The following is a 24,856-nucleotide window of genomic DNA, read 5'->3' as shown; positions in this document are numbered from 1 at the left end:
CTGCTCGGCAGGGAGCCTGCTTCCACCTCTCTCTCTCTGCCTGCCTCTCTGCCTACTTGTGATCTCTGTCAAATAGATAAATAAAATCTTAAAAAAAAAAAAAAACTAAGGTACTATACAGTGGCTAACTGAACATAATAAAAACATAAATTTAAAAATAAGGATCTGCAGACTTTATAGAAAAGTAGTAGTCTTTTTCCAAAGAAACTGTGTATTATTCATGTTGTTATGGAACAGATACAAGGTGAGAAGCAGACCATATCCTGAGGGTGTAATAATTCTTCCAGAAGCCTGAAGGTTTTGAGTTCCTGATTCTTGCACTGACCCAGGAACTTTCTGAAACATAATGTACTTTCTACCATCACCAGCCCTGGCACCTTCCCCTCTAAGTCTACAGCAGTAATTTTCCCAAAGTGACTTCAGAGTCACTGATTTTTTTTTTTTTTTCCTTCAATCTAGTCCAGTCAACTCTGGCCCCACTACTCCACCCAAACGTCTCTTGTCAAGGTCACCAGTGACCTCTGCGGTGCTCCAACAGTCAGCCCTCCTTCCTCATTTTAACCTTTTGGCTGCATTCCACAGTTGAGAAGTCTGATCACGCCCTTCTTCAGTTTCTTCCTCTGCCTTCCCGGGCACTACCCCCTCTGGGTTTTCCTCCTCCCCGACGCGTTCGTTCCTTCAGTTGCTTTGCAAGTTCCTCACTTCTGAGACCTCTTTCTTTTTTTAAAATTATTTTTATTAACATATATTATTTTCCCCAGGGGTACAGGTCTATGACTCATCAGGGTTACACACTTCACAGCACTCACCGTAGCACACACCCTCCCCGATGTCCATAACCCAACCACTATCCCTACACACCCCCTACCCCCCAGCAACCTTCACTTTGTTTTGTGAGATTAAGAGTATCTTAAGGCTTATCTCCCTCCCATCGTGTTTTTTTCCCCTTCCCTACCCCCAAAACTCCCACCCTGCCTCTCAAATTCCTCATATCAGAGGGATCATATGATAATTGCCGAGACCTCTTTCTTCAGTGTCAAAGTGCCCCAGGGTTTTCCTGGGTATTTTTTTTTTTTCCCCTGCTGGTTTCCCTTGGTGACATCATCCAGTTTCAGACGTCAAATTCCATTCACATGCTGGCAACTCCTAACTCTCCTTCCCTCTGGTTTACTTGCTGTCTCTCTCTCCCTTTCTCTCAAGTGCACACAGTCACATAGATACAATATACACATATACAATATATCTCCTAAATAATATATAAAAATATAGATCTTCAGGACTTCTTCCTGAACTCATATCCAGCAGCCTACCTGATGCCTCCAACTGAACATCTAATACCTCAAACTGAACATACTTAAAACTGAGATCTTAATACTGCTCTGCAAAATGGTTCTAGCCAGTGTTCCCTAGTTCAGTTGATGGCAACTTGATCTCTCTAGTTGCTCAGGTCAAATACCTCAGGCTCGTCTCTGACTCTTTTTATCGACTCTGTTCAATCCATCATCAAGGCCCTCTGGGTTTACCTTCAAAATAAATCCAGGATCCCCTTAGCCAGTGAAGCCAACCCTTTCTCCTCACCGGCTCCTGCTTCTAGCCTTATTTGTCTTTCTCCCCCTCCCACCGGCACCCCTACACTCCCCTCCCCAAGCCAATTCAGCTTCATGAGAACAGAGATCTGATTACTTTCTTCAGTGATACAATATCCCAAGTACTTGGCACAAAGTTGATGCTCAAAAATTATTTGTTAAATAAACAAAGTAATAAAGATCTTGACTTTTTAGACGTCTTTTTGATGTCTATACAGGCCATTTAAACCATGATGCCAAACGATAAATCTACAGGTTTCATATAATCTGCACAATTATCAGGATAGAATCTTGTTACAGGGATGACCATGTATACTCGGACAAGATAAATGTTGGGTTGTTCCAGGAGTCTTTTTTATTTTCATAGATGTGTTTCTATTTTTTTAAGAAACATACTATTGGCTGCAAAGATTTTCTTTGAACTCCAATATTTCTGAAATGCTGAACTTCTGAGTTTTGCCTCAAAGCAGAGAGGCTATTACACCATGTGCGAGTGTTTCACCGCTTTTGAAGAACTTCCCATATTACTAAAGTCTCTAAAAGAGTTTAAATTATCCTTACCAGGAAAAGGTCATTACGGTTACTGTTTTAAATTCCCTCCTATGCTAGAATTGGCATGAAAAGCTGTCCTTTCCTGGAATAATGGCTAGAGATCCTCAGTATTTCTACGTTGTTTAGAAAGGCTGCACACAATCTTCACTAAATGCCAAAAAAAAACCCAAAAAACAAAAACAAGCCCAAGGGGCCTAGCACATGCCACGTAGATGCTGCCCTGGCTAAAGGATCTTGGTATAATTAAAGGTTCCGGTTAACATCCAGTCTCTCTCAGGGAACACAAAATGCTACAAATTAGTTCAGAAGCACAGTTGGAAAAAGAAAGAAAAACTACAGGAACAATGGGTTGATGATCGTGGAATTCTCTAGTCCTTTATTGTTTGACAAAAGGAAACCAGTCCTAGGACTACATACAAAGCATTTTTACTCCAAGGGCAGATCATAAAATTGTTGTAATTCGGAATGTTTATTTGAACATGGCCTTCTACATATTTAAAGTCCACCTGTTTAATACTGTTTGGGCTTTTTGGCTTAGGAAGCTGGAAAATGTTTTGAGGCCAACATTCGGGTCAGAAAGGAGTTTTCCTGAATTTCTGTTCAACTGTTCTGCAAATGTTTGCCATTGATCATATGGGAGAGAACAGTGCAAAATACCACCCACTCTAAAGAAAATACAAATTGAAAATATTTTGTACAAAAAAAGGATGTGCTTTTAGCATTAAGTTTAACAGTTAAAGGTGTGAAATAAGAATGTTTTATAAATAAAAACAAATTCTAGGAATTAGAATTGTTAAATAGATCCTCTACATCTGTACAAAGTGAAAGGATTGTGCAATCCTTCTCTAGTTTCAGCTGCCTGGCTGCTGAAGGCATAATGTTTTGTCTGTGTTATTAGGATAATCTGTCCTAATTCCCAATAAAATAGTTTCATACTACTTAATTTTGGTTGTGCAGGCAAAAAGTAACAGCATTTTCAAAACAATTTTCATAAACTCTCCATACCAAAAATATACAATACTGTTCTTTATAAAATATTGAGATGAGTTTAAAAAATTGAAAAATTCCAGAAAGTGCTTTCAGTCATATTGAAACTAAGACAAAATTTGGGATCTAACAGCCACTCCTCAGATGTTTCTTTCATCTGGAAGCGATCAAATCTTGATCCGTTCCCTCGAAAAAATATTTTTTAAACTCTTCATTCTATCATTACGAGCTTAACGCCCCTATTACTGAAATAGATAACCAACCCCCTGTAATTATACATAGTAAGGGGAGAGAAAAAAGCCCTACTGTAGCTGCAGCACCAAAAAAGACTTGAGCCAGAAAAGGTTGGCTCGGTTATGAACTCACGCTGCTGTGAAGAAAAACAAAACTTAGGAAAAACAAAACAAAAACAAAATACCCCACCCCACCTCATTATTTTTTATTTTTTCTATGTTCCAGAATAAAAAAAAAAAAAAGCCCCACATTAAACAAAAATACCTTGCACAAAAAGCAAGGCTGGAAGACAAATATAGCAACATTACTCTTGAATTTCCTGGCTTTGTTGATTCCAGCCGCAAAGTTAACATTAAATTGCCAAGATTCACATTTAAATATTCCCTTGAAATCAGAAAAACAATAGCTCTTTCAGGATGTGAAATGACCCTGGAAGGCACATAGTTATTTTATTGAGTCAATTTGCTATTTACATACTCATAAGGGGCTCCAAAAAGAAGTTAAATGGAAGATGTTCTCAACAGACAGAAATAAAATATTCCAATCTATTGTTCCAGTTTATGGCTCAGATCGAAATAATGGGCTATAAAACCTATCAGAAACCAGTTGCGCAGTGCGTGCTTCGCAGCCAGCCAATGAACACCAACATCTCGGTTCTCCTACTGATGACAGCACTTCAAAGACATTTTTTTCTTTCTTTTTTTTTTTTAAAGAGCCCGACCTCTCGGTTACGCCGGTGCTCGGCACCTCGGTCGGGTCTCCCAGCGCTCGAAACTCGGCATTTTGCTATTTGCAGGGCGCCTCTGCGGCTCCAGGTAGCGGCGTCCAAGCCCGTCCAAGCCCGTCCAAGCCCGTCCAAACCCATCCGCGCCCCCCCCGCCCCCCTCCCGCGCGAGGCTCGCAGAAAGCGCCTTCATTCTCAGGGCGAATACGGCTTCCCACGGTGGCGTTCGGGGGCACGGCCAAATAAAATGCACTCCTTTCCCAGAGCGGGGGTGGGGGTGACGAGCGCCGACTTGGACAGGCTCGGAGGCCAGAAGGGATTTGGGACTGTGCGCACGGCCCTCGGCCGCCGGTCGGGGGCACACGCCGCGAGCACTCAGCGCGGCTCCGGGGCGGCGGCGCCCGAGAGCCGAGGCGAAGAACAAAGGGGACGCGCTCGCCTTCGCGGCTCGGGGGCTGCCCCGGCGCCTCCGCCAGCCCCGCCCGCCCGCCCCGCCCCCCAAGCCCGCAGGCCGCGGCGGCGCGCGCCCCTCCCCCGCCGCCCTGCCCCCTTGGCTCCGCGAAATGGCGGCCGCGCCACAAAATGGCAGCCGCGCCTGTCCGAGAGCGGGCGCCTGCGGGGAAATAAAAGGCGCCGCGGACACCCCCCCCCCCCACCGGTCCTTGCAGCACAGCAGTGCCCTCTCGGGCTCTCCCAGGGTAGCTGCCCGGGTGACCCTCCCTGGGCACCGGCGCGCCTTGACGCCCCACGCCTTCCCTCTCCGCGTCGGCCGCTCCTCAAGTCCGCAAACGACGCGGCGCCTTTGTGCGGGCGCTGCCTTTGCGCTACCAAACGTGCCCCACTGCCAGAGGCTCACACTGAACGGTACAAAAACCGAGAGACCTGGGCTTCGCACAAGGGACGGGCGACCCCTGCCCGCCCGGGACGCTTCTCGGGCTGGCGCGGGAAGGGAGCAGCCCTTTCCTAGGGTCTCCACACCCGCAGCTTTAGCTCTTGGCCACCAAAGTGAAGACAGGAAGGGGGAAGCAAAGGACATCCCCCCCCCCAAAACGGGGGGAAATTAAGGAAACGGGTCAAGGAGCCCCAGAGTAGTACTTCGGCAGCCGCGTAGAATCCCAATGCAGAGCCCACGCTCGAGAGCCAGAGAAGAACCACGGGCGGCCCACGAGTGCGCGGGCAGCTCCAGAGGGCGGATGTCGGCTTTCACTCCACCACGCAAACCTCCAGTGAGCGTTTTAGGGTTTTCATCGCTCCCCCTGCCCTTTCCCTTCTCCCCGTGGTTAGCGGCCTCGGGGCTAGGCACAGGCAGAGGAAGGAGCGTCTGCTGCAGTTCCCATGCTTTTCCCCCCGACGTTTGAGGGTCTCGGTGGTCTTGGGCTTTGCTGTGGCCATGGCGTGATGGATGGACGCGGGGAGGTGGCGGTGTGTTTTGGACGTTTCGCTTTCTCTTAGACGCTCGCTTCCCTGCGATTCCCATCCCCCAGCTTCCCCTGGCCTCCTTCTTTCCAGAAACTTCTCAGGGAACCAGCAAAAAAAAAAAAAGCCGCAGGCTCAGCCACCGCCTCCTTCCCGGAGCATGCGCGCCGGGTAGGGCGGCAAGCTCGGCGCGCGCGTGTGCAAGTGTGAGAGTGGGACGTGCGCGCGCGCCGTGCGGGGCGGGGCGGTTCGCTCTCACAATGAAGGGAACAGGTTTTTTGTTTTTTTTCCTCTCTCCCCTCCCCCCACGTTCCGTCGTCGCGCCGGCGCGTTGGGGCAACTCCCCTGGCCTTTGGAAGGGGGGAGGGGCAGGTCCGTAGCGCTCGAATCGTTGCTCTGCGCGCCTGCGCAGCAGGTCGTCTCTGCCGAACTGTGTCCTCCGCGCTGCTTGCGGTAGCGTCTTTGATATGAAGTGCGTCTGAGCATCTCGACTGCGCCCTACTCACTGTTTGCTCAGCTCCCACTCGGGGGAACTGTAGCTTCTTGAGGGGTTTCCTCGAGCTTAGCCTTCCTTTGTGCCGAAGGGATGAGGTCGGGCCGTGTCTGGCTGGCTCCCTTCCCTTCCTGCGTGCGCCATGTTTGGCCCGGCTCCTGCCCGGATCGGGTGCCTGCCGTGTGGTGGCACCTTCACCCAGCCATGGGGGGTACAGCCCTGTTCGCGGGACCGGGTGGTGGCCGGGCTGCCTTCCGTCAGGCGCTGCCCGCAGTTCTTGCTCACTAAGCCAAAATAGAGGTGTCCTTTACTTGGAACGCTGCCCGGGCCGCTGAGGCAAGCCTCTGCTGGGGGTGGCGGGGCTGGCCGCTAGGCTTGTCCTCGGTGTGTGGCTGCGGACAAAGAAAGGGCCTGGGCGTGCAGCTCGGTCTCCCTGGGCTGACTTCAGCTTGGGGAGTGGTAACCATAGCAACAGCTTTTACCCTTTCTCAAGGTGCCTTTGGTTTTATTTTCCTTTTCTCTTCCCTTAGGAGTGTGGGGGAAATTACTGCCAGGGTTGTGGGTTCTTTAAAAAGCCGGCGCCACCCTCCCCCCCGCCCCCCAGCTCTTTTAACTTGCTGTGTAATCCACTTCCATGCGAGCCCGTTTCTGAAATCCAGCAGGTGGAGGTTAAGTAAGGGTCCCTTGGCAGGGCATGGAGGTCTGCCACGTCTCCAGTCCGAGCTTTGTTTCCTTGCCTCCTTCCTTTTGAAGGACCACCGTTTCGCTGGTGGAGTAATTGCCTTCCTATATTCGTTTAGCGTGTAATGTACCTTCAGATCCTTACAGATGCGAGGTTTGAAAGAGGGAGCTTGTTCGCGAACAAGGCACCTTGGGGGCTCCTAAAGACTGGCGTGGCACTTGCAGCTTCACATTTTATGGTCGCGACCCGCGTTTGGGCTCTGAAGTTGTTGGACAGTGCTAACTTGCCCGCAGGTGCGAGTGCACCATTGACCACGCAGAGTCTGAGGTCAGGTCGGGTCAAGGCTCTGGGCGGAGCCACGCAGTGGGTCCTAAGGAAGGGAGATCTTTCTTCCTGGTGGGAATTTTGAGTTGGTGCCAGATTCCTATTAGGAGCTCTTAGTATATGAAAAGCTGTCTAGAGGCTGTTGAAGCACTAGCCAGCAATAGAATTCTCCCCCTGCTAACAAGACTGTAATTTGAAGCTTGGAAACGACCAAATCAACTGTCCCTTGAAAATTGCTAGAATTTTGGTTATAGATTCTGTTCTAAAAAATTATGGTTAATGAGTGTCTTCAGAGTCAAAATTCCTAAAGTAAGGATAACACCACTAAATAAGGGGAAGAAAATTTTGTGTTTGTTATGTTTTATACTTAAAAAAAATTTTTTTAAAAAGATTTTATTTATTTATTTGACAGAGAGAAATTACAAGTACACTGAGAGGCAGGCAGAGAGAGAGAGAGAAGGAAGCAGGCTCCCTGCTGAGCAGAGAGCCCGATGCGGGACTCGATCCCAAGACCCTGAGATCATGACCTGAGCCGAAGGCAGCGGCTTAACCCACTGAGCCACCCAGGCGCCCTAAAAAAATTTTTTTTTAAAGTAAATGCACCCAGAATGGGGCTTGAATGCAAAACTCCCAACCAAGATCAAGGGTCGCAGGCTCTACCCACTTAGCCAGATAGGCAAACCAGATTTTTTTTAAAGTTGTACATTTATTTGGATGTTTTAAAATTTTAAATAGGCATAAAAACAAAGTTCTTATGTGCAGTCTAACAATGAGAATCTCTGGAAACTGATGTTGAGGGGTACGATATATTTAAACTGAAAACTATGAAAGACAACAGTTTCTCTGTTTGAAGCCACTTTTTTTTTTCTTTTAAAGATTTTATTTATTTGTCAGAGACAGAGAGAGCACAAGCAGGCAGAGAGGCAAGCAGAGGCAGAGAAAGAAGGAGGCTCCCGCCTGAGCAAGTAGCCCAATGCGGGACTGGATCCCAGGACCCTGGTATCATGACCTGAGCTGAAGGCAGATGCTTAACCAACTGAGCCACCCAGGCATCCCTGAAGCCACTTTTCTGAGTGAATTTTTTAAGGGAAAGGTTTATGCTTGTGTGTGTGTATGTTTAAATTATCTGGTATTGTGGGGGAAACACAGACCCCTTTTATTAATTCATCTCACCATGTCCCTTCACCAGCTGACAGTATTCAGTGAAATCTTTAGTTATGACACTTAATGGTTCTGTTTTCTCAGAGAAATCATTTTAAGTTAATCTAGCACCCTCAAAAACAGTTATACTTAGGCATTGTTTTTGTGTTTTTTGTTTTAGCCAGAGTATCATTCAAATAAAAGTGTAAGCGATGGTTCTCATGACTTCTGTAGTATATGGCCTGAAAAAATTCAATGAGCTCCATCAAAATACTGAAATTTAACTTTTTGAAGCTTTAAAAATAATTCCATCATTAATTTAGAAAGGTATCAGTCCTATGTAGTCTTTAAATAGGGTGGTTTTATTTTAAGCCAAAATGTTTCAAGTGTCTAATTATGGAATACTATAGAAAATTATCAATTATTACCATCCTGGAGATTATTGAGGCAGTGATGTGATTTAAAGAGCCATTTTTATTAAATAGCAATAATTGAGTTAAGATGGATACAGTTTTAAAAACATTTCAAAAGTACATAAATAATTTTCTTTTTTAATTTTCTATTTCAAACTAGAGCCACGGAGCTCAAGACCCTAAGTCTGAAAATTTCAAGACATATGTAACAAGTTACTAAACACATTTTATTTGGCATTAATGTTTTTGAGATTGTGTCAGCTGTACTTTGGTAGTGTCTCCCGAATTAATCAATAGCCTTATTATATTCTGCTTACTTCCTGATGTTCAAAAGTTACAATCTACATGGGGTGTTCGGTTAATGTATATTACTTCTAGTGAAGAGATTAATTTTTTTCTTACATGAGGATTAACAATAGAGGTTTAAAGGGTTGAATGAAATATCCGAATTAACATAGCGAATAATACTTTGTTCACATGGGATCTCTTAACATAAATATGTTGATTTAGTATAGTCCAGCACCAACATTTCAGAGAAACCTTGAAAGAAACACAGATACTGACTTCCAAAAGTCATTTTATTATACTTTTTCTAATTATAAAAACGATATATGTTAACCAAAGAAAATATAGATGGAATTTTTTTAGAAAATATAGATGAATAAAAACTTTAAAAAATTTTTACATATCAGGGGAGGTGGGTAGGGGGTTAGGTGATGGGCACTCAGTAATGTATAGAATTGTTGAATCGCTATATTGTACACCTGAAACTACCACTGTATGTTAACTTTACTAGAATTGAAATTTAAAAAAGAAAAGAATTAAATTCTACCATATAGGCACAGCTGTGATTAAGGTATTTGCAAATATCCTTCCAATCCATCTTTTCCCCATGCCCTAAACATTAATTTGTAATTCTGAATATTAGATACATTAGCAGTATTTCCTTATAGAGGGGAAAACTTAAGCAACTTTCCAAGGAAATGGTAAAAACATAAGAATTTATTTAAAAAAATGTATCAGCCATTACATTCATTTCTGGAATGCAAAAAACAATGTGGGATAATTTAGCTTACATAGAGCGTTGAATAGTAAAATAGATTATGAAATGTTAGCTTGCTGAAAGTATGATTTAGAGGACTGGCTGTCTGATGGTCAATTGATATAAGTTATAATTTATGTAATTCCACCAGACTCTGCCTTCTATATCAAAATAGATCTGTTAATGGACTGGTCTTTCTTGCTCCCTCAAAACTAACAATATGTAAAACACTCTTTGAGAATAATATAGCAGTGTTGCCTGTTTTATTTTCTACTGTTAAAAAAAATCTGATTATAAAAATAGAATTTATATTGTCAAGTTGTCAAGTAGGCTTTGATCATTTTAGAGCTAGTTAATGTGTTTTTATATGATGCCTTTAGAAGCAGGTGCTTATATTTTAAGTATATGTTTTGTCATGAAATAGTTTAATTTTAATAGCTTGAGACTAGATTTGTAACCAAATTCATGTTAAATATCTGGTAACGATTCTGTCTTTCTGTTTAAATGTTGATATTAATTTATCTGCTCTATTGGCTAGGTTAGCATTCAAAGTCCAAATTTGCGGCTCAAATGCTTTTCCCATTGGGCTTCCGTTACGCATGACTGAACTCTTTGAGCACATCTAGCATGCTAAATACAGGAGCTCCTCACAGTGTGAAAATAAGACCTGATTAAAAACACATCTATTTTAATTCCCCTTTGCAAATGGTTCTGCTTTTAATGTTACCTTTCCGAATTATCATTAAGACTCAAATGAGGAAATTCACTTCACCATCCATTTATCAGAAGAAAGGAGAGATCACACCCTACTTTTGATCTTTCTCAATGAGCATCAATTATTTATTGTTAAAATAAATTTAAAAATCAGAATAACAGAGTGGGTTGCCTTGCTATTGAAAACATACTAAGATAAATGCTGCTGAAGAAATTCTGCCTTTGTAAATATTTGTACCAAAGACAGAAATAGAGAAAAGCTTTCCCAGTGTTTTCTGATACATTGCCAATAAAAATGAAAGGCATTGAAAAAAATCAAATACTTGATTTGGGGCTATCCAAAGGGCATGTACTTATCAGTTTTGCTGTTATTAAGAGCTTTGCAAAAACAAACGGAATGTTGGCATACTTAATATGGAATCACTGCATTTTGATTTGACTATAGGACCTATGCAGGCTATAAAACCCTGAAAATTGATAATGATATGTTCTTAATTTCAGCTGATACTTACTTTTGATATTAATGAGAAATTAGTGGCCAACTTAATAGTATTTGTGATATTTACGGTATGTTACTTCCAAATCCTTTTACATATATCATCTTCTTTGATACTTCTAGGAAACTTTTTTGATAGATATTTCGTTTTGCAGATAACGATATTGAGACTTTGAGGATTTAATTGATTTGTCTAGGTCATACAGCCAGTGACAAAACTGGAACTGGAATTTCTAACTCTTAACCCAGTAACCCAGGGGTATTCCATTATACATACTGTCTATTGTTTGTATCATCAGTATTGTTTTTGTTTTGTTTTTATTTTTTATTTTTTTAGTATAACACAGAGTTCATGCCAAGTAGTGTTTGTTATGCTAAAAGAATCAGTAAAGAACATGGACAGCATTTTTAATCTGCAACTATTAAGTTTAATAAAGATGGATAGAATTCCTACCTGAATTGCTCATTTGAACCCAGCATCTATATGTGAGCTATTTTTCCTTTAAATGAATCTGTTCAATTGAAGTTAGTGTCATATTTTTTTCTTTTGGCATCATAGGAGCACGTTAGATAATTGAAATTTGTTTTACTCATTAAATTTATTTAGGCTGATGTCTGTTGACATTTTATAAACTGAGAATTCTCTTGAGAAATATATATCGGATTTTTAAGAAACCAAGAAACTAAAATGAATACTTTCGTTGCTATTTTTGGTGCCAAACAGGTAGTTTGACAAAACTTCAAGCGAATCTGAGTATAAAGGTTGGTTTGATGAGATTTTGTTAGGCTTTATATTAAAGAGAGACTGTTTCTCAGTTGTTTGGTAGATCTCTGGCTCGATGAGATGATATTCTTTTTTTTTTTTTTTTTAATTTTTATTTATTTGACAGAGAGAGATCGCAAGCAGGCAGAGAGGCAGGCAGAGAGAGGAGGAAGCAGGCTCCCTGCTAAGCAGAGAGCCCGATGCGGGACTTGATCCCAGGACCCTGAGATCATGACCTGAGCCGAAGGCTGCGGCTTAACCCACTGAGTCACCCAGGCGCCCGATGAGATGATATTCTTAATTTGATATTTGCCTCTAATCTTTTTGACATTCTGTGAGCTCTTTGGTCTTTGGGAGAACTTTAACTCAACTTAACTTAATAATTTATGTGTTAGTAATCTTCTACCAGGTTTCTCCTCCACTACTTCCCAAAGGTGGGGGACTTGAAGGTATTTGTGTAGTATTTGTAAATAACTTTGCCCATTTTAAATTAATTTACAACAATTAAGTACTTATTCTGCTTTTTACATGGAAAAACAGCACTGCTGTAACAAGACTTTTAGGCTAACTGAAAAGAACTAGTTCAAAAAATTTTTAGTTGGTAAGGATGTTGCTTTAACTTTCACTTAATGTACCTTCATTCTTGTGCCATGGAGAAAGTATTAGAAAAAATATCTTAATTGCTTCTTATTTTGTTCTGCTTTATCCTTTTATTGTTCTTTGGGAGCCCTAGATGGATACCAAATACTGCATTCAAGAATTACTCTAATTAGTCTTTTTTCTAATGATTTTGATTCTAAAAGCCTACCCCCCCCCTTTTTTTTCAGTCCTTGAGTTTTTTCCTCAGACTGATTTTAACTGAAGTCTGCATGCAAGGTCAGATATCCCCTTTACTTCTGTAACTGCAAGACACTATTTTGTGAATCCTCTTGTCAGTTGTCCCTCTTAGTGCAACTGAGCTGAATCTCTTCTGTTCTTCATGGTGACACTTTGGTCTTTCCAAGAGGTTTCAGCTAATACAGAGCCTATCAAGTTTTAAATGAGGAGTTTACATCCTATTTTAAAGTGTGTTTCAAATTGTGGTGGTTGCTTATATTGAAATTCATGCTTCATGGAAAAATGCATGTCAGTTCAATGTTAACTGCAGCCGTGCATGCAGAGCTATATAGTTCAGGGGTGCTTGGGTAGCTCAGTCAGTTAGGTGGCTGCCTTCAGCTCAGGGAATGATCCCAGGACCCTGGGACTGAGCGCTGCATCAGGCTCCCTGCTTAGCCGGGAGTCTCCTTCTCCCTCTCCCTCTGCCTGCAGCTCCCCCTGCTTGTGCTCTCTCTCCTTGTCAAATAAATAAATGAATAATCTTAAAAAAAAACAACAACAGCTATATAGTTCATGAGTTTAGGTTAATAGTGTGCTGGCTTGACACTCCTTAAGTGATAGTGTCAGGACAAAGAAATGGCCACATGTAAATGGCTGATCCTACATCTGTGGTTTGTTTGCTTTTACTGAGGAATCCATTTCATAATATTTTCAAGAACACAAATTTCCATTTCATTTAATGGCTGATTTGCATGAAGACGAGGACAGCCTGTGGGGTGGCACTAAATATTTTAAGTAAATTATCAATGAATGCCACTATTGTAGTGGGGCTTTTCTGTTTCTAGCTTTTCTCTACCTCTTCTGACTCTTACTGAAGTTAAATCGGTTAAATTACCTGGCTCAGAATCTAGAATTTTTAGAAATAATTAGTCAAAATTCCAAAAATCATTTCAAATGGAGGGTAAGCTAAGCCCCTCAGCTAGCTCATCTTTTACTGAAATCATTGCAACTGTGTTAGCCTGGGGCTTGCTTAGCCTTGTCAATGGAAGAGAGAGTATCTCAACTGTTCAGATTTATAGCATGGACTATTTCTCTTTTTAAGATTTTATTTATTTGGGATAGAGAGAGTACAAGCTAGGGGACAGAGGGAGAGGGAGAAGCAAGCTCCCCACTGAGCAGGGAGCCAGCTGCTGGGCTGGACCCAGGGATCATGACCTGCATAGAAGGCAGAGGCCTAATGGGCTGAGCCACCCAGGCGCCCCTATAGTATGGACTATTGGACCAAATACAAGAAAAGCTGATGTGACTCTCAGCCAGACACAATAATTAATTAGCTTATGTCACATTATATGGTAAACAACAAAGTAAAAAACTACTTGGAGCATTACTGTCTGTGGAACAAAAACTGCTGTGCACAGGTGACTCCAGGTATTAGTGCCACTGATCATGGTGACCATATTTTCCAGTTCACAATATAGTCTGGTGATAAATCGGCTGTATTTAAGGATACCGTGAATAAGACCAAATATTTAAAATCTGGTGTGTACTTGAAGTACCGCACCTTTGATATTTTATTTCTGCAGATAAAAAATGGAAAATTGAGTTGCTGACTGTTCTAAACGATTCCATTTTTCTGGACTCAATACAGTTTGCCTTAATTTTGTCGGTTTTCTCTGGGGTTCTGTAAACTGGCCTTTATATGAAAGTTCAGCTATGGTCTTTAAAGGTCGCTAGGCCTGGAAAGGCCAGAGGTCTGATCTGTTCCTATGCTTAAATATTAAATTACAGTAAATCCTTTATATAAATCCTTTTAACAGTATTAGACATGTAGCCGTCTTCTTTCAGTTCTGTTCCTGATATACCGTAACGTATCTTGCAAAACATTTCGTAAGATCCTATATAAAATAGTTGCTTTACGTTAGGGCTAATTATTCTTGAGAGGGATGGGCTTCTGATCCCGTCATTGCTTCGCTTGGCAGTGAGAAGGGCGGCCTTGTTCTGACACTTTCCCAAGCAGGCGGGGATCCTGGTGCCCGGAAACGGCCAGCTCCTGGCCGAAGGGTGAGTAGGGTCAGGAGTCCTGGCTTCTCCGGGGAGAGGCACCGGCAGCCTCTCTGACACGCGGGGCTATCAAAACCAACTCCCTTTCTCTCTTTTGTTCCTCTAGGCCCGCGCCTGGGACCCCTGTTTGAGGGGCTGGAGACCGTCCCGGTCCCTGGAAGCTCAGCGCCCCAGGTCTGACCGAGCGCCCGCCCCGCGGCCCACTCCCTGCGTGCCTGCGCGCCTGCGCATCAGGATCGGGCGCGCGAGCGTTCCTTTCAAGCCCCGCGTTCCTCCCTCCCCCGCGCGCCTGCGCGCCGGCTGGGAGGAACTCGGCGTTTCAGCCTCGGCGGGCGGGCGGACGCGCGCGTGCCCGTGGCGAGGGAGGCGGGCCGCGCGCACCGGTGGGAAGCGTCCGGCTGCCACAGCGCCAGCTCCGTCGTAGTCGCTGCCGCCCGGGTCCCGCTCGCCCCTCCTCCCCGCTCCCCCGCCCGCCGCCGCCCGGGCGCATGCGCCGCCGGAGCGCGAGGGTCGGCTTCGGGTGTGTGGTGGCGGCAGAGCGGAGCTGCGAGGCCCGAGAGTCAGAACCTGGGGGAGAGGGATGGTCTCTGCACGGGGGGGAGCCGGAGGAGCCGCCGCCGCTGCCGACGCCACCGCCGCAGCCGCCGCCGCCGCCGCCTCGGCGCCCGCCTCCCGGCGCTGACGGGCTCGTACGAAGCCGGCGAGGGAGAACCCGCACCAGCGGTCGCCGGCACACCGCCCAGCATGGTCCGGGAAACCAGGCACCTCTGGGTGGGCAACTTACCGGAGAACGTGCGGGAAGAGAAGATCATCGAGCATTTCAAACGGTGAGTGACACGCGGCCCGGGGCCGCGCTCTCCCTTCGGGCGCTGCTGCCCGCCCGACCCGTTGCCGGCCCCTCCCCGTGCGCGGAACTGCTGAGGGGACCCGGGCCAGAGCCGCGGACTGGTGCGGGGGGCGCGCGGTTGTCTGGCCGCCGCTCGGCCCGCGTCGCGGCGTTGGGCCTCGGGCCTCGGCGGAGCGGTCCGGCTGCCGCCCTCTCCCGCCCCAGCGAGGAGGAGGCTGTCGCTCGGCCTCCGCGGAACCGGCGCCCGGAGGGCGCCCGCCAGCCGGCGGGGCAGGAGTAGGGTCGCGTCCTTGCGCGCCGCCGCCCCGGACCCCCGTCCCGGCGCGGCCAACTCCGGAGTCCCGCCGCAAGTCCCGCTCCTCGCCCTGCCGACGCTTGGAAATGTCTAGCCGGGAGAGGGGTTTGTGCGACATGAGAGGCTTCACCCAGACACACGGCTCGGTAGGTGGTGTAGGAGCAGCTCGGAACCGGGGCAGCTGCGAGGTTCTGGGCACCTCTCCCGAACGGCTTACAGACCTAGAAACTACAGGGAAATGGCAAGCTCACATTTCTCCTGTGGGTTGTTTTTTTTTTTAAATTATTTTTTCGGGGTTGGCTAGCGAGTATGGTGTCTGAAAATAAGTTGGTGCGCTTGTTTCGGCTCTTTCGCCTTCCAGGCCGCCTCAGCCCTCCGGGGTCCCTGGGTGAGGACGCTGGTGAGGACCGAGGGCTTTCACTGGAAGCCCCACGGCGGGTAGGACGGTGCCCAGCGGGCGCCGGAGCCCGAGAGCCTCGGGATCGCTACCTCCGCGGCCGCGCGGGGTTAGCGCTGAGGGGCCGCCTTTGAAAGAACGGTGATTCCCTCCCGCCCAGAGTTCTTGAACCGGTCGTTGGAAGAATGCACGTCTTTTAAGATCAGGAGATGTAGTTTTTTTTTTTTTTAAACTTCCCAGAATATTTTTTTTTTTTTCGGTGAGATGGTGGGATCACTGTTGTTGTGGTACCTCTGCTACGGTAGCATTCAAGCGCCTGCTTTCTTTGTGGAACGTATGCGTACCGTGACGGGTAGCGTCCTCGCTAGAACATCCTGAAAGTGACGCTGTGCTTAAGCTTGGTGCAGAATGAGGAGGACTGTAGCAGATCCGCGCTCGTCCTCGAAAATTACCGTTCCTTGCGATATTCCAGACCCGGAACGATCTTCAGTTGGGTTTACTCCTAATTCCTCTTACTATCTAGTGAGTGGAGGAAATTATGGAGCGCCCTTATTAGTGAGTCACCATGGGAAAAACAGATTGCGTCGCTTGCTCCTGAGCAGCTTGGATAGGGAAATGGAAGCAGAGGCAGCAGAGCTGGATCCACTCCGTCTTTTAAATGGAGGATCATTGATTCTGTTGGTGGTTGCTGTTACTGGGGTATTAAATCTTCACCGCTGGAGCGCGCGTCTGCGCGTGTCCGCGTGTGAAAAGGAGCCGGCAATAGTGAGGCCATTCATAACCTGCTCAGGCTGTCCTCGGCAGGGCTGGGGGAGGCGCGCTTCCAGGGACTCTCCCGGTGTTTACTACGTTGTGCTGAGAAACCAGGCAAGGGCAGGCAGGGAGCAAAAGCTCACCTCTACCCCGGTGGTAAAGGGGAGCGAGACCCCGGGCTCAGTGGGGAAGCAGATGGGAACTTTTCCCTCCCTGGCGCGGCTCCACCCTTTACCTCCACCCACCGCCCCACCGTCTTCAGTGCTTTGGTGGGAAAGTCCTGTAGACGCAGATTATCGGAGTGGAAAAGCCACTTTAGGTGTGCTCACTTTTAACTCCTATGGACTTTCTCTGTAGGTCTCTGGGAAATTCGGCTGTACCGACGTGCAAACACGTGCATTGCAGCATTCGCGTTGCTCCTCAGTGTTCTGTGGCCAGACGTGTCACTTCGCATTATGCACATTCCAGAGACATTGCATACCTCTTGCAGGGAGTTTGACTCCTCTCAAGATAAGGGGAGAGGGTATGGGAAGAGGAGATCGTCCGCGGGAGTTTTGGGAGATTTTTAAGTGGATGGGGCTGCGGTCCGGCTTGTGTGAATGACTTTCTAAAATGGCGGCCAGGACCCACTTTATGTGGGAATCAGCAGCAGCTCTCAGAATGCACAGAGGGAGGAGGGGGCGGAGGATGCGAGCTGCCTTCGAAAGCGGAGGTCTGGAGGAACGTTACTGTATTAAACAGGGCTTAGCGGGCACACTGCGTTTAAAGGGGTATCTCACCTATTGCAGAGCACAAGCAGATGCTACCAAAAGCAGATTCTGTTAAAACTAAGCAGACCGTGTGTCCATGACACTCCTTTATGTTAAAAGCGATTTTGAAAAAAAATTTAGACAAACGTCCTTAGCTCTTTGAAAAGGCAGTGCATTCTTATGGGTTTAAAGAGTTTGAAGGGTTTACAGAGAAAAATCTCCCCTTCACCCCTGACCTCGGGATTCCCAGTTCCCATCCCCCACTTCCCACCCAATCCCCGGGACAGGTAATCTCTATTTATGGTTTCTTGTTTATTCTTACATATGTATAAGAAATGTTTTTGCTTTTCCAGCTGTGGAGTTAAATGGACCCTGTTTGAAGGAATTCAAAGCCTTTTATCCCTATTGTAGAAAATGTTTTGTAAAATATGTGATTGCTACTAGGGGAAGGCGAAATTTGAGTAATTTAAGTGAAAGGGATAAAAATAAAAAGGTAGTTGTACCGGAATGATAGCTGTGTAAGAAAATGTAAGGATATACACTTCTAGTGTTTTCTAGAACTCAAGATGAGAGAAACTCTCTAATACCTTTTACCAGCTTTTACCCTTTTCCCTTGCTAATTACACATTAACTAATAACTGTTTTACAGGATTAAGAGGTGTATATTGGGAATATATTACATAAAACGTTTTCAGAATTATTCTTGTAACACTGATTAGGCTATTATAGTAAGTGTTTGGGGTTTTGTTTTTGTTTTTTAAAGATTAAACCGGTTTTGGAAGCAGGGTAGCTTAGAGGGCACTTTTGTGTGTGTTTGGGGGAGGGGTCAGAACCAGATCTTTTTTGTATTATTTACAGTGTATTATTTTTATTATTTACAATGGTCAGTATTTTTGGTGGAAAATAGATGGAGGGAAGGATGCTGATAAAGGCTTTTTTCCCGTTCGAACTAAAGAAAGACCCAGTCTTTAAAATATAATCAGAGCATTTTCAAAATTTGGCTTTACCTTCTTGCAATAGAATATATTTGTTGTGTTCATTTTCTTTACAGCTTTTAATATACCGCTGAAAAAATTAAATGAGGACTATTTCTGAATCAGATTTTAGTTAACAAAGATCTGTTGCAGGGACTGAATTTGCACAATAGAGAAAGTCCTTTCCTTTGTATGTTAGCTGGGTTGAAGGGGGAAGGGAGGAGTTACACAACAATTGGTTGCTGTCTTTTAGTTGTAAGAGAGAGAGGTGTGTGCAAAGATGATTCCCTGAATTAGAATGAGCGAACGAATAGAGCCCTTTAAAGAATATAAAATTCTCTGTTTTATTTGCCTGTTTTAAGTAAATCACATTTTCAGGTTCTTCCCATCCATCCCCAGTTTTAGAGAAGACGTTAAAGATTGTGCAGAGGTAGAGCAAGGTAGCAGCTTATGTAAAAATTCTGTCAAAGAATGAGACCCATTTAAAAATGTATTTTTGGCTTTGCTAATTTTAAATATTACAATGGTTTTCTGAGTTAAAATAGCTGGAATACATGTTACATGTATTTGGATATCTTTACTTTGGGGACACAGTAAAAATATAGTGGAAGAATTTCCTTGTCTTTAGTATTCTATAACTGGAGGTATTTTTAGACTTCAAACAAATTTGACTCACCCTAGCCTTACATCATTGCTACATCGTTTCTTTTTTAGAGCCCAGCCAGTTCTATGTAGAAACAGCTCTGGTTTTGAGTGTTATAATTTTGATATTTTTGTGTTGGGCTTTTGTACATTTAAAAAATAAAATTCAGTTATTGTGATAAATAGCATTAAAAATTAATACAGAATGCTTGAAATACTGTATTTTATTTCCTAAGGAGGATGCCTCTGGCAGATTGGGGGAAAATAGGTGCCACCAGGAAGATTGGTGATGTTTGACTGGTGGAGGGCACCGTCTTGATTGCTCAGGCATTGTATTGTTTGGTAAGCTTATGAAGAGATTTCAGGCTTGATTTATGAGGCACTTCTAATCCTGTGAACATTCATGCTTGAGGAAGATTTATATAGAAGTTCTAAAGATAGTGGTAATGTAAAAGTTTTTCCAGATAGTCTTTTAAGTCTTACTTTCTCCTCACTTTGAAATGTTGCTTAAATTAAAAAAAAGTTTGAGGGGCACCTGGGTGGCTCAGTCGTTAAGCGTTTGCCTTTGGCTCAGGTCATGATCCTGGGGTCCTGGGATCTAGCCTTATATCGGGCTCCCTGCTCAGCGGGAAACCTGCGTCTCCCTCTTGCACTCCCCCTGCCTGTGTTCCCTCTCTCGCTATGTCTCTGTCAAATAAATAAAATCTTTTTTTTTTTTTTTTAAGATTTTATTTATTTATTTGACAGAGAGATCACAAGTAGGCAGAGAGGCTGGCAGAGAGAGAGGGGAAGCTGGCTCCCTACTGAGCAGAGAGCCCGATGTGGGGCTCAATTTCAGGACCCTGGGACCGTTACCTGAGCAGAGGCTTTTAACCCACTGAGCCACCCAGGCTCCCCTAAATAAATAAAATCTTAAAATAAAAATTAAAAAAAATGTTTGAAATAGTTCGTGAGAACTAGTATATACAATTGGAGATGATATATTTCTGTTTTTACTTATAAGAATCTGTGGTGTTTGAGCTGTAGTTAACTAGTCCACATTATTTAGAGTAAGCATTGTGGTCTGCAAATACCGTTAGTATATATTGTTATTAAAATTGGGCTCCTGAATTTCCTTATTGGATGCTTTGTAATAAATGTTCAAGCCCTTGAAACAGACCTATATTAGCCTGCTGAACAAGGAGACAAAATAAAGTATCTTTTTTATAGTTAAATTTCTAAAGTTTACTGCTATCTTTACTTAATTTATTATTATTATTATTTGCCTTAGAGCTACTCATGTTTTGAGTGAAAATGGCATACTCTGGGGGTGCCCAGGTGGCTCAGTTAAGAGTCTGCTTTCAGGGGCGCCTGGGTGACTCAGTGGGTTAAGCCTCTCTCTGCTCAGGTCATGATCTCAGGGTCCTGGGATACAGCCCCACATTGGGCTCTCTGCTCAGCAGGGAGCCTTCTTCCTCCTGTTTCTCTGCCTGCCTCTCTGCCTGCTTGTGATCACTCTCTCTGTCAAATAAATAAATAAAATCTTTAAAAAAAAATGTTAAAAAAAAAAAAAAGAGTCTGCTTTCATCTCAGGTCATGATCCTGGGGTTTTGGTATCGACCCTGCCTTGGGCTCTCTCCTCTGTGAGAAGCCTCCTTCTCCCTCTCCCACTCCCCCTGCTTGTGTTCCCTCTCTATCTCTCTGTGTCAAATAAGATATTTAAAAAAGAAAAGAAAGGAAAATAGCATACTCTGTTGTGGAAACCAGTTAGGATGTTTAATCGTTTTATTAGAAACCATATAATTTTTTTTTTTTGAAGATTTTATTTATTTATTTGACAGAGAGAAATCACAAGTAGGCAGAGAGGCAGGCAGAGAGAGAGAGAGAGGAGGAAGCAGGCTCCCCGTCGAGCAGAGAGCCCGATGCGGAACTCGATCCCAGGACCCTGAGATCATGACCTGAGCCGAAGGCAGCGGCTTAACCCACTGAGCCACTCAGGCGCCCCATAGAAACCATATAATTTTTGTATTCTACCTGTTTTCGCTGTGCAGAAATACGCTTTGCTGTGAAGAGATGTTCTTGATACAATTGTACAGTATTACAGTATTCAGACCCCCCCCCCCCCCCGCGTCTGTATCTGCCAGGTTGAAAATTGTAAACATCTGAAACCCACAAAGAAATGTCTCTGTAAAATGCTAACTAAATTTAGTGAATTCTTGGATTTAATTACTTAGGAGTTCATTTTGAATATAGAGATAAACTGAAATTTAGCATAAAGGTTTTTATTATGTAAGGAACCACTCTAGTTCTTACATTTAAGGAGTATTTGTGGGAAAATTCAAATGGGAAACACAGTTGTTTGTCCTATTGCTTGTTTTGGTGCTAGATTTTTTAGTACAGCATACCAAACCTCTAGAGTAATATATGTCTTTGTTAAGTGCAGACTTGGCTTACTTGAGAATTTGGACAAATGGAATGGCGATTTTCTGAGTGTACCTTGTATAGACTTTGATGGTTACATTCCTATCATGTTTACATGCGGTATATGAACTTGTGTGTGTAATGCATTTGTAGTTTTATGTATATATAATATATATAACATAATACATATATATACACATTTATAAATTCTTAAAATTGATTTTTTTAACCTTCACCTCATTTTATTCCTTTCATTCAAAAACTAGGACATTTGTATTCTTTTTAAACATTTTGTATTTCAGGGGCACCTGGGTGGCTCAGACGGTTAGGCCTCAGACTCTTGGTTTCGGCTCAGGATTGTGAGATTGAGCCCCTACCTTCAGCTCTCTGCTCAGCCAAGTCTGCTTGAGATTCTTTCCCTCTGTCCCTATCCCTGTTCCTGAGTGCACACAAGCATGTACATGCTTTCGCTGTCTCTCAGATAAGTAAATCTTTTAAAAAATTTTTGTATTTAAAAAAAAATTTTTTTTTGTATTTTACAAAATGACATCTGGCATGCAGTGATTTGTGTCATCATTAAGTTGGTAGGTGGTAAATTTTTTTTGTCTCAAGCGTTAATTTTTAAAAACGACGCTGTTACACTGTAGTAAAGGCTCTTTTGTATTCAAGATTTCTTAAAAATCACCTTGGGGTTTTTTTTTTTTTTTTAGTTTTTTAGTTTTTTTAGGATTTTATTTATTTGAGAGAGTGCATGCACATGAGGTTGGGGGGTGGAGGGCAGAGGGAGAGGGTGAGGGACAAGCAGATCCCCACTGAGCACAGAGCCCAAGGAGTGGCTCATTGAAGGACTTGGTCCCAGGACCCCAAGATCATGACAGCAGAAGTCAGAGGCTTGGTGGACTGAGCCACCCAGGCACCCTGCAGAGGATTCTGACTTCCTCATTTCCATGTTTGTAAATAATTCATGCTCATCACAACTTAGAAACTAAAGTAGCTATTAGACTTGCTGCTAGATACTTTAATGTATTAATAAAGATGCATATGTATTACTGTTTTATAGTTTAAAAATTATACTTTGGAGAATTTTGGACACATATAAAAAGAGAAAAATAGTAAGTGAATCCTGTGTACCCAGCATTTAGCCCAAACAACTATCAATTGTGGCCTGTCTTGATTTATGAAGAAAATTAATGCAAAGGAGGGAATAGAGAGTCATGGGGGTGGGAGGAATGAGTAAGGCCTCTTTGAAAAGATGGTATTGTGGGGCACCTATGTGGCTCAGACAGTTAAAGCAGCTGCCTTTGGCTCAGGTCATGATTTCAGGGCTTTAGGATTGAGCCCCACATTGGGCTCCCTGCTCAGCGGAGGGCCTCGTTCTCCCTTTCTCTCTGCCTGCTGCTCTGCCTACTTGTTCTCCCTCTCTCTCTTTCTGTCAAATAAATAGATAAATAGACATTTTAAAAAAAAGATTTTATTTATTTATTTGACGGAGAGAAACAGTGAGAGACGGAACATAAGCAGGACGAGTGGGAGAGGGAGAAGCAGGCTTCCCGCCGAGCTGGGAGCCCCACGTGAGACTCTATCCCAGGACCCTGGGATCATGACCCAAGCCGAAGGCAGATGCTTAAAGACTGAGCCACCCAAGTGCCCCAGTAAATAAAATCTTTTTTTTTAAGATTTTTATTTATTTATTTGACAGAGATCACAAGTCAGCAGAGAGGCAGGCAGAGAGAGAGAGAGAGGAGGAAGCAGGCTCCCCGCTGAGCAGAGAGCTCGAAGCGGGGCTCAATCCCAGGACCCTGGGATCATGACCTGAGCCAAAGGCAGAGGCTTTAACCCACTGAGCAACCTAGGCACCCCCAATAAATAAAATCTTAAAAAAACAGAAACCCAAACACTAACTCTCCTTAGTTTAAAAAAATAAAAGGGAAGATAAAATGGTATTTGATATACCAGAATGAGTGTCTGACCACGTTTAGACCCAATTCTTTCTTACCAGTAATATTTTTCTCATTTAAAATTTATTTTGGGGGCGCCTGGGTGGCTCAGTGGGTTAAGCCGCTGCCTTCGGCTCAGGTCATGATCTCAGGGTCCTGGGATCGAGGCCCGCATCGGGCTCTCTGCTCAGCGGGGAGCCTGCTTCCCTCTCTCTCTCTCTGCCTGCCTCTCCATCTGCTTGTGATTTCTCTCTGTCAAATAAATAAATAGAATCTTTAAAAAAAAAAAATAAATAAAATAAAATTTATTTTGGAATATAGTTCATGAATGGTACAAAGAATTCCCACATTCCCTTCATCCAGATTCCTCAGTTGTTGACACTCTTGTCTTCCCAACCAGGAAGTCTGTATCGGTGCCATCCTACTGCCCAGTCCACAGACCCCATTCACCCGATGCCAGCCATCCCCACAGTGTTCCATTTTCCGTCCAGGAGCTTGGTCATGTATTGCTGTTGGTGGCTGTGTCTCATCATTCTGAATACTTTCTCAGTCTTATGCTAATTCTCATGTGCCTGGTAGTCTTACAAAGCACAGGTCTTTTGGGGAACCTGGGTGGCTCAGTCAGTTAAGCATGTGCATTCAGCGGGGTTCATGATCCCAGGGTCCTGGGTTTGAGCCCAGTGTCGGGCTCCCTGCTCAATGGGGAGTCTGCTTCCCCCCTCTGCCCCTCCCCCTGCTCATGCTTGCTCACTCGCACGTGCTCTCTCTCTCAACTGAATAAATAAAATCTTAAAAAGGATAGGCCTTTGCTTCTGCAGGATAAACCCTCCAGTTGAATCTGTCCAGTATTACCTCATGATCAGATCAGAGCATGCATCTTGGCAAGAATACCACAGAAGTGATTCTTTGCTCTTCTAAAGAGTAGCATATAAGGAGGCAGACAGTATGGATCTGTGCCACCACTGGTGATACTAGTTTAACTGCTCACCTAGTCAGGTTAAATCTTTACTATTTTCCCCTTTGTATTTGATTAGCATTTTATGGGGAGATATCTTAATATTATAGTCTTTCTTCTTTTATCAAGCCTGCAGTCACCAGCTTTAACAGTGCTAACTCTTGCCTGTAAGTATAGTGTTGTGATTCCTTCTATATTTAGTTTCCTGTAGGTAGGAGCTTTCTGTGTATGTGTGTAATACTTAGGATTTCTACTTTTTTCAGTGAGCTTTGGTCCAGGGATTGATACCCAAATTGTCCTAGGTTTGGCCACTTGGAGCTCTTTCAAACTGGCTGTTGTGTCCTTTTGATATCTCTCCATCACTGTTTAAGCATTTCTTTATTTCAGGCATAACAAAGGCTTATGTACTTTCCTTGTCCTATAATCAGTCATTTCTCTAAGAAATTCTAGTTCCTTTTAGTGTA

The 24,856-nt window shown here is 44.1% G+C and overlaps 2 protein-coding genes across 5 annotated transcripts in view; one reads left to right on the top strand and one right to left on the bottom strand.

Moving 5' to 3' along the window:
- Nucleotides 1-4,044: 4,044 nt before the first annotated feature.
- LOC116568241 (translation initiation factor IF-2-like) lies at nt 4,045-15,189 on the bottom strand. The gene is made up of 4 exons (XM_032303754.1): nt 15,162-15,189; nt 14,825-15,010; nt 4,238-4,855; nt 4,045-4,206 (listed from the first exon to the last, which is right to left on the bottom strand). The coding sequence occupies exons 1-4, from the start codon at nt 15,187-15,189 to the stop codon at nt 4,088-4,090; spliced, it is 951 nt and encodes a 316-aa protein (XP_032159645.1). The 3' UTR covers nt 4,045-4,087.
- Nucleotides 14,427-24,856, top strand: part of SPEN (spen family transcriptional repressor) — a 97,630-nt gene continuing 87,200 nt past the window's right edge. For 2 of the 4 annotated variants that reach the window (XM_032302505.1, XM_032302503.1), the window contains exons 1-2: nt 14,427-14,443; nt 14,550-15,270. In XM_032302505.1, coding sequence (XP_032158396.1) covers nt 15,188-15,270 — 83 coding nt within the window. In that variant the 5' untranslated portion in view covers nt 14,427-14,443; nt 14,550-15,187. The remainder of the gene's footprint in view (nt 14,444-14,549; nt 15,271-24,856) is intronic. The other 2 variants (XM_032302508.1, XM_032302504.1) reach the window with 1 other exon arrangement.

This window comes from Mustela erminea, chromosome 10 (assembly GCF_009829155.1).
Source record: "Mustela erminea isolate mMusErm1 chromosome 10, mMusErm1.Pri, whole genome shotgun sequence".
In the NCBI taxonomy this organism is placed as follows: Eukaryota; Metazoa; Chordata; class Mammalia; order Carnivora; family Mustelidae; genus Mustela; species Mustela erminea.
Note: the sequence above shows the minus strand (reverse complement) of the source record. Positions and strands in the feature narration are given on the sequence as shown.